The sequence below is a fragment of the Triticum aestivum genome, chromosome 7A (assembly GCF_018294505.1).
Source record: "Triticum aestivum cultivar Chinese Spring chromosome 7A, IWGSC CS RefSeq v2.1, whole genome shotgun sequence".
Lineage (NCBI taxonomy): Eukaryota > Viridiplantae > Streptophyta > Magnoliopsida > Poales > Poaceae > Triticum > Triticum aestivum.
In genome coordinates this window covers 340126722-340136727 of record NC_057812.1, presented here as the reverse complement: position 1 = coordinate 340136727, position 10006 = coordinate 340126722, and the positions used below count along the sequence as shown (strand labels likewise).

The 10006-nt window shown below is 45.4% G+C and overlaps 1 protein-coding gene across 1 annotated transcript; it reads left to right on the top strand.

Annotated features, from left to right (window-relative positions):
- The first annotated feature begins 6077 nt into the window (after positions 1 to 6077).
- Positions 6078 to 9326, top strand: LOC123151676 (uncharacterized). Its single transcript, XM_044571344.1, has 2 exons — positions 6078 to 6457; positions 9089 to 9326. The coding sequence occupies exons 1-2, from the start codon at positions 6080 to 6082 to the stop codon at positions 9104 to 9106; spliced, it is 396 nt and encodes a 131-aa protein (XP_044427279.1). The 5' UTR covers positions 6078 to 6079; the 3' UTR covers positions 9107 to 9326.
- Positions 9327 to 10006: the final 680 nt, after the last annotated feature.

Sequence of the window (10006 nt, the reverse complement as noted above, 5' to 3'; positions counted from 1 at the left end):
TGTTACCGGTTAGATCGATGTGGCTTGGAATCGGGGTCCTGACAGAAAATTCAAAGTGCTCAGTGTTCGGCATGACCGAACTATGGACAAGCGCGTCTTCGGACAACAATAAGTACCATCTGGGACTTATTTGGCATCAAGCTAATATATCACGACGACTTCCCATGACCCTCTCTCAGGGGCCCGTTCGCCGGTCACCATTTCCACTACTATATTACATCGCATTTCTATTCGTAAGTATGCTGCCGAGCTAGTAATTGATCCTCAGGCTAATTTTACAAATCGACCTAAGTCTCAGGTGCTACTAGGGTCAGCAGTTTGATTTTATCCTTCAGATGCATCCCGGACATTAGGCCAACACACACCTTGAGGGCTACTGGCTATACATCTCGGCAGAGAATACATTGCACAATTCGGAATCAAATCCGCAAACAATCAGCCCATGACTGAGGTGCTGAACCACCTCAAAAGCATTTCGAGATATAGCTCGGATGCAAGGGGTTGGATCCATAGTGGGCATTTCCGGCATTAAGCTCGCCTAAACTCCTTTAGCTTTTTTAACCAAGGTGATCTATGACACCTCGGATACAGTCCGGCGTTGGAGCTTGGACATAGTCCGACGTTGGAGCTTGAATACATTCTGGCGTTGGAGCTCGGAAGCGGTTCGGCATTGGTGCTCGACTGCAAAAGATACCTTGAATGCAGTCCGGCGTTGGAGCTCGGATGCAAGAGGACACTACCTCACGACAAACACATAAAACCCGAGGTGTGGCATAAAAATAATAAGGCATTGATAAAAGGCCAAAGACTTAAAGGGCTCTTCGGATACCCGATGTGTGAGATCTTCAGATTTAGCTCGGCAATCCTCAAGATAGAAGGTGGGAAGATTTGTTGAACTAGTTTTCAAGACCGACGACCGAAGACGAAGAACAGTTGGGAAGAACCAAGGAGCGTCCCCAACTTGAAGTCCAGTTCAGGGGGCTACTGACGATGTCCTGGACCAGGGGGTACTCACCATGTTGTCTCCCGATTAGTTGGATTGGGCCGAGGACCCCCATGGACGTTTACTCATGGGACAGTTCGGACAGCCGTGGTATACATGATAAAGATTCCACAAGACTTGTTGATCAAGACAAGGAGTCCTCTCCACCAACGTATTCGACTAGGACTCTTGTTATCCTAGGCCTGCGGTACATTATATAAGCCTAGGCCAGTCTAGTCGATAGATCATTATGACATTATTCATCATACCCTCAGGTTTTAGACCACAACATATGATCTCGAGGTAGATCAACTCTATACTTGATACTCCATCAATATAAGCAAGAGCAGGACGTAGGGTTTCACCTCCATAAAGAGGGCCCGAACCTGGGTAAAACATCATCTCCTTCGTTCCTGTTACCATTGACCCCGAGATCTGTCAGTTTTGACACCGACAACGGGCGCACGTCGCCATTTGGGTGGTATTAGGATCTTTTACTCCTCGATCTTTACTATGGGAATTCTGATCTCTCTTCTATTCGGATTAAATGGTTTGGCTAACTATAACTCTAGGTTCTCGTAAATACTTTCTCCTGGAGACCCCTTTCATTCTAGATGATGGCCAACTTCACCAGAAGATTCCGAAGATACTCTCCGATATTCTCTTGAGAATTTGTGCTTGTTGCTTTTGCAATTCCCTACCATCGAGATATCCCCATGGATAAATACATACACATGTCATTCTTACATTTATTCCCAGTTGATCTTGTTATTACAAGCTACCCCGAAATTCTCTTTATTGTTCCGAGAATACTTTGTGCTTACTGCCTTGCAGTTCTTTGCAACCTGAATACCCATATGCATAATTTCTTGTACTTACCGAGTATCGGCTCATTCTGAGTTGTTCACGTGTTTCACAAAAGCCTTCGAAATACTATTCGATCTTCTGAAACAAGTAGCCTATTGCTCTTAAAATTATTGCTTCCTTGCATTTTGGACAATCCAATAAGTCAGGTAATCCTATTGGCATCCTTTGTAATTATCATTTTGAGTCTGCTGATTCAATATGTTGCAAATGCTCGCAATCCTCAATCAGGTCCTAGAATTCATCCTTCCAGCTCAGGCGTCATTTTAAAGATGAGTTGGATCTCGACCAATCAAATGGCTATCGATTTTACCCCTGAGCCTACTCAACTTATCCATCATTAATCAGAGCGTTTGTTTCTAAGCCCTTAATTTGGAAATCATAACTCCATTGCATTTGAACTTGGATTAGTCAGTTGTATCAATAATCTGATCTCCTTGCATTCTTTCTTCCTATGGTTGAGTACCGATGCTCACACCAGATCCCTTTGGAACACCAGATCATTTGTTGGATTTTATCCGACAATGTCCTCCATATTAGATAACCTTCTGAGACTTTCCTCGGATACATAATGCCTTTGGTAAATTGTATCCTCCGCTTTCTAGACCATGCTCTACTTTCGAGCTTGTATTAATTACTTCTAAAAGATTGTGGTATATGTTCCTAAGATAACACGATGGGTTGAACCTATGCCTTTCCTAATCTCTGGGAACCCGTAAGTTTTCATGGGTCATACTCCTCTGTTAATTCCCTAGGTAGGATTCCATAATCAAATCATTTTTAATAAGAGGGAGAAGTGAATGAAAGGTTATCCATTGAGGAAGTGGGAGTCGACCTTGAACTTTGTGTTCATGCCCATGGACACGATGTAGATCGTATCAAGGAAGCTTCTTGTAATAATAACTATTTCCTTCATATAATATCTTTTGGTATCGGTGAATTGATCCTTTGCAATCGTGGTTCCGACCATGTTCTCCTTTAAATACCATTTCTCGTGCAAGTTTAAGGACTTGTCTTCCTCAGAGCAATACCCCAGTCCAACCTCTACTTTGGTCTGTCATCGAGTATTACCCCCCTAGTATCTCGAGATTATCATCGGACTGCATAACTTCTTATGAGTTCTTCAGCAAGTGCCACATTCTCACTGATTCCAATTTTCCCGGGTTCGGAGTTGTTAAAACACTCAAGGACACTGATAATTGAATTGAGTCCGCACCACAACTAAACAACTCTTAGTAATCTTCTTTGCTTACGAGTTTATACTCGATCCATCATTCCTAGCCTGCTCGGCTATATCATTATTCTGCCAAATATTAACTGTGCTACCTAGTCCTTCCCGGAGCACAATTTTCGACGATGAACTACCTTACGTTGATGCTCCTGTCTTATCATTTCGCCTTGAACAGCAAGCTTGATTTCGAGTTTGTGTCATACCCATGGTTCCAATAACCTTTCGCTTCATCATTCCTTTAATTTGATGTCATTGTCGATCGCTTACATCTTCATGAAATCTCTTGACACATGTGTCGTGATCATCATCAGCATTCTGAGCTCTTCTAGGATATCAATTGAATTCATGATGAGAAATACCATACTTGCCCTTGATGATTTGTCTTATCATCGACCACTTTATTGCCTTCCCTCCAACACAAACTTGTTCGTGTTCCGTGTTATACCTTAGGTTCCTTGCTATCCAGCATTTGTTTTTCTTTACCTTGGAGTATTACCATCTTTTATGTCAAGAATGTCGTGAGGATTACTCCACCTCTTAAGAATTCTTGGTATAGTGATAATTCTCACCATCACCATTCTTTCTTGGTCCCCATGTCGTTTCTAACCGGAATACCGATAATTGAACTATGATGTGTGAATTCAAAACTTCTAGCAACCCTATTGCTTTGAAGTGAATGGTCAATTGATTCATTTTAATTATTTTGTTCATTAAGTCCTTGTTCTAACATTTATCGTGCAACCCATCCCATATTTCGGGTGCGCCTGTCAACCAATGTTTAAATGTGGATGTTTTCCTCGAACATACATCATTATATTATTTGATCCGACAATTGTTATCTCCTTGTTCACATAATTGTGAAAAATCCATCTTGTTGGAAATCTTGATGAATTGTCGCTGATTCCATCAGCCACCTCCTCATCCTCTTCTTGGTTTAATGATGAACTCTTGTTTCGGAACTCGCTTCCATAGTTCATATCCCGAGAATCTGGCAATGTCATCTTGTCAAGTTGTGTTGCACCTTTTTTGCTCAGACGTCCTTAGTCTAAGGTATCCTGACACCAATCAGATCTGAATCTCGGTCAGATATGATGGTTGGAACATATTTCCAAGAGTTATAACATTTGGTCGTTATATGGCCCAATAAGGTGATGTCATGCCTAGCACACCTAGCCAGAAGACCTATTGTTATAGTTTCCTTTCTGGCAGGGTTAGCCATTCTTCCATTAGGAAATTGTAAGACTTATACTATAAGTTGTTCCTAATGGACCCTTTGTGTATCCAAAGTCTGACCTTCGCTTGAAGACCATGTCAATGCTATCTCGAAGCTTGTCTGTGGTACTCCGATCTTCAATAAGAAAATTGGAAGCGCAATGCTAAAATTTCTTTATCAATTATCCTAACACCGTTGTATGGGTTATGTCATGAAATTCCACTCCCATTACCTCATTGGTTTTCTACTTTCAATCCTGTCATTGATATCATGCCCTGTTTGTCCTTGGGAAGGACATACTCCTAAAATATGTGTTTAAACACATTTTCCCTTCCACTATTCTGTTTAATCAGATAATCACATTTTCTATTCCATTGTTTTGTTTAACCTTTCTTAGTTGAGCACCTTGTTGTACCACTCTGTTAATAAGACCCTGTTACTTTTGTTGATGACATTCCGGTAACTACCGATGGATGAGAACTTTGCCTATAGGTCCGCCTCGTTTCAACGGGCAGGAAAATGGTTCTCTTCATCCCTCGCCCTTGGTACTAACGATTGTTGCCAACATGACTGATGGGCTTCCTCTGACATACATTGCTATCCTGACCGTGCAAGAAGTTAGTGCCTTTCTAATTTTAACCCGCATGGTGGGCCCATAACCCACAGGTCGCCTGATCAAAACTTGACTCTTTTGTACCCACCGTTTCCAAAGTTACTCCTCGCGTGTGGCCTGATATGTAATTCACAAGCCACCTTCCGAGAGATCATCAATTCTGGTATTAGACACAATACTTATTCCCGTTTATTTGAACCCCTTTCACGCCCTATTTCAGGCATAGAACGATTGCCTGCCCGCTTGAAACTTCTCATGGTACCTTCTTACTTTTCTCTTGATATCTTCTTAAGTTTCAATTCAAGAGTTACTTTCCACCACCTACCCTGATGTTATCTACCAGTTAGTCAACCGTGGAGAGGTCCGTTCCGCCGGAATACCCCCCCTAATTCTTTCATAAGTACGATAGTGTTTCTGAAGATAGGATGACGACTTCATCATGATGACCTGGAGCAGGGAAATGAAGAGATCAACGTAGTGGGTTGACCTACTCGAGAAGAGCAACCAAGATCGGCAACACTCGCTAGAATTTTGTTACCAGAACCTTCCCCCCTTTGCCTCACCTCTTAAATCTCGGGACATAGTGCAGGAGATTTGCAACACCCCAAGAATGAAGCTACAGTAATCTCCCCTAATGGTAGCCATGTCATCTTGGTTACTATGCAAATGGCCACTTGTCCAAAATCAAAGTCAAATTCAAATTTGAATTGCAAGTGAAATAATTATTTCTTTGAGCGGTAAAACTAAAATGTTTACAATATTCTATAAATACCCTGATCTTTGTCATGTTGAACCAAACATTATTTGACCCATTGATTGGTCCCTAGGAATTTGTAAAGTGGTTCAACAACAAATAAAAATAGCCTTTCAAAATAAACTTTTTTTATACTTTTCCTCTTGACCTCAAACTTTTTGGGGCCTCTTCAATATATTTCCTAATAGTTGTGTACCCACTTTCACATTTAACCAAATTCATCTGCTAGCTAATGTAAAAAGAAAACAGTAAAGAAAAGTAAAAAATGAAAATGAAAATAGAAAAGTTCCTGAAACTACTAGGCCACTGGGCCATAAGTGGCCAAAGTGCCTCCGGCCCAGCCCACCTCCACCTCCACCTCATCCCCTCCTCTATACAGTGGAGACATGCGTGTCGCACATCCACGACCGCCATGGCCATGGATGGCCTCCACGTCGATCTCCTCGGCTTATAACCGCGCCATAGCGAACCCTAGCCCGCTCTCCTTCGTTCCCCTCTCATTCACCACCGAGCCGCCCCCTCCTCTGCTCGAGCATGAGCTCGAAAGATCACGCGGTGACCGCGCCAGTATGCCACTGCCTCGCGCCGTTGCCGCGGCCGCTGACCTCCCCAAGCACTACGAAGATGCCCATGAGCCTCCCCGCCGTCATCTCCTTCGACTACGCTACCAGATCGAGCGGCGCAACTCCCGTGCGCTTGCCATCGCCGTCGTCTTCATCGGGTACATCGTCGGCGTCCGTCGTCGTTTCCAACTGCTCCGGTCCGTCCCCGGCTACCCCAACCACGTCCCCGAGTTTGCTGTGAGCTCCTCTCCCGTCTTCCCTCTTTTCCTCGACTCAATTCATGTTGTAGCTGTCGTTGTCCACAAGCTCGCCTTCGCCACGTCCGCGGGCTCGCTCGCATGCTGCTCCTGCCCTGCTCCTGTGCGCCCCCTGGCCGCCCCTTTGCCGCACTAGGCGCGCCCCAGGCCGTGCCCTTGCGCGCGTATGTCCACCTGGACCGTGCCCCTACTCCCGAAGCTGCTGCTGCCTGCGCCTGTGGCCGTCTGGGCTGCCCTGCTGCTCCCTGATCCCGCTCTCCTGTGGTGCTAGCTGTTGCTGCATCCTACTACTATCGCTGCTTACTGTACTTTATAGCTACTAGCTAGCTTTTCTTGTTTTACAATGACTAACCCTCTAGACAGTCACTAAACAATGGCTAACTAACTACTAACATGAGCAAAAATAATATGAGTAGAAAGTATACATGACAAACTCGATTTTATCCCACTTGACCAAATCCTTTCGATGACTGGATTAAATCCTATGAAAATCGCAAAATGCTTTGTTTAGTTAACAAGGAACATAAGTAGCCCCTAGCTATGTGTTCCATGTGTGTGCGTGTGTGTTTTCTGTGTGTGTGGCCGGCCGTGACTAATTTCCAGGCCATGTCCAATTAGTTTAAGATTAATTAATAGTTAGGTTATCTACTAGTAGATGACATGTGGGACTCCCCCTTGATTAAATTAGTAAGTTGTTTTATTAACATTTGAGACAATGGCATATGGGACCAGCCTACACTATTCATCCTTTGACTATTTAATCTTTGACTAGGTCAACCCACTCCACTAGCCCCACTGGCATACTCATAGGCTAGAGTAACACCAGGAGACAAAAGTAATTAATGTTATAATTTCGAATTAAATTAAATCCAGTTACTTCTACAAAATGAATTAAAACTTTAAAAATTAATATAGAAAAATCCGTAACTCGGATGAAAATAATTTATACATGAAAGTTGCCCAGAACGATGAGACGAATCCGAATAAGTACTTCGTTCGTTCACCACATGTCCCTAGCATAGCGAGCCAGCAACCGTCCCCTTTCGGTCCGTTTGTCTGAAAATGTGAAACACCGGGAATATTTTCCCGGATGTTTCCCCCCTTTGCCGCTATCACCTACCACTGCGTTAGATCACCCCTGCACCGCGTATTGCCTTGTTATATTTTGTGATGCTTTGTTTGCTCCGTATTTACTATTTGGCTCCCCCTCTTCTTCTCCGGTATACCGGCGCTGATGCCACTGAGTACGACTACATCACCGACGACCACTCCTTTTTGCCAGATTGAGCAACCAAGCAAGCCCCCCTTGATCAACCCGATATCGCCTATTCCTTTCTCTACTGCTAGCATTAGAGTAGTGTAGCATGTTACTGCTTTTGGTTAATCCTATTATGATGCATAGCTTGTCATTGTTGCTACAGTTGTGACCCTTACCTGCAATCCTAAATGTTTAGTATGGGATGCTAGTATTCCATCAGTGGCCCTACATTCTTGTCCGTCGTGCTATGCTATATTATCGGGCCGTGGTCACTTCGGGAGGTGATCACGGGTATATACATATTACGCTATTATACATGATACATGATGGTGACTAAAGTCGGATTGACTCGTAGAGTACCCGCAAGTGATTCCGATGTGGGGGCTGAAAGGACAGGTGGTTCCACCCCGGTAGTGGTGGGCCTGGGTTCCTGACGGCCCCCGACTGTTACTTTGTGGCGGAGCGACAGAGCAGGTTGAGACCACCTAGGACAGAGGTGGCCTGGCCCTGGTCGTTGTTCGTGGTTACTTCAAAATAACACGCTTAACGAGATCTTGGTATTTGATCTGAGTTTGGCTACTGTCCTATACGCACTAACCGACTACGTGGGAACAGTTATGGGCACTCGACGTCGTGGTATCAGCCGAAGCCTTCTTGACGTCAGCGACTGAGCGGCGCACGCCGGATTGGACTGGAACACCTGCTCTTGTATTAGAGAGGCTAGGTCTGCTTACCGGCCGCGTTCACAATGTGCAAGTGTGCAATGGGCCCAGACCCCTGCGCGCATAGGATTTAGGCCGACGTGCTGACGTCTCTGTTGTGCCTAGGTGGGGTTGCGATGTGTTGATCTTCCGAGGCCGGGCATGACCCAGGAAAGTGTGTCCGGCCAAAGGGGATCGAGCGTGTTGGGAAATGTGATGCACCCCTGCAGGGAAGTTTATCTATTCGAATAGCCGTGTCCCTCGGTAAAAGGACGACCTAGAGTTGTACCTTAACCTTATGACAACTAGAACCAGATACTTAATAAAACACACCCTTTCAAGTGTCTGATACACCCGGTGATCTCTCTCTCACAGGGCGACGAGGACAGGATCATCGAGTAGGATTATGATACGCGATGATACCTTGTTAACTTACCATTTACTCTCTTCTACCGCTTCAAGATGGAGGCTACCATAAGCGTAGTCTTCGATAGGACTAGCTATCCCCCTCTTATTCTGGCATTCTGTAGTTCAGTCCACATATACTACCCCTCTCATTGATACCAATGCATAGGTAGTGTAGATCCTTGCTTGCGAGTACTTTGGATGAGTAATCACGGTTGCTTTGCTACTTCTTTTTCCCCTTTTCCAGGTTATTGCAAACATATGATGGAGTCCAGGAGCCAGAGGATCCCAAGGGTGATTCTACATGGAGTTTTGATTCGAGGAGTAGTTAGGAGGTCCCAGGCAGGAGGCCTCACCTTTTCAATCGTTGCTAATTTTGTGCTAACCTTCTTAAGGCAAACTTGTTTAACTTATGTCTGTACTCAAATATTATTGCTTCCACTAACTCTTGTGTATTCGAGCTTATGTATTCGAGCCCTCGAGGCCCCTGGCTTGTAATACAAAGCTTGTATTATTTTAATTTGTGTCTAGAGTTGTGTTGTGATATCGTCCCATGAGTCCTTGATCTTGATCATACACATTTGCATGTATGATTAGTGTACAGTCAAATCGAGGGCGTTACACTTCCGCCCCCCTCACACGGCACATCGGGCGAGCCACCGCCCACTCGATCGGCACTGCCACGGCTCTGCCCCACAGCGCCCGCCAGGGGCTGACGGGCGCGCGAGCAGCGCTCCTCATGGCGTGCAAATTACTGCGCTACCACCCTCTACAGGGCGACCGCGCTGCTTGGGTTGATCGGGTCGCCGAGCTACCAAACATCGCTTGCGGGGGTGTGGACCCCCTCTGTCCCCCACCTGGGTCTTGACCATTGCTGCAAGCTCGGGCATGCCCTAGTTGCGTCTGCGCAGGGAAAGAACCCGGAGGGCCGGGCAGCGAGAAGAAGGCAAGTGAGACTCTCCCCCATGCTTCAGGTTGGGTAAGCGGCCCCCAGTGGAGGACGCCACAGTACGCCACCTCCTGGCCATCATGACACGATGGCAAGGTGGTGACCGACAAGTGTGAAGGGCCCGTGGGTTGGCAGAAAGCAGGCTTTCACTGGTACGGCCCTTGAGATCAAAAGGCCTCTTGAGGCCTGGGGGCTGCGGACAGGGCCTTAACTACC

Bases quoted from the DNA above. Each gene is read 5' to 3' on its own strand.
- LOC123151676 (XM_044571344.1), top strand. From the start codon at position 6,080: ATGGCCTCCACGTCGATCTCCTCGGCTTATAACCGCGCCATAGCGAAC.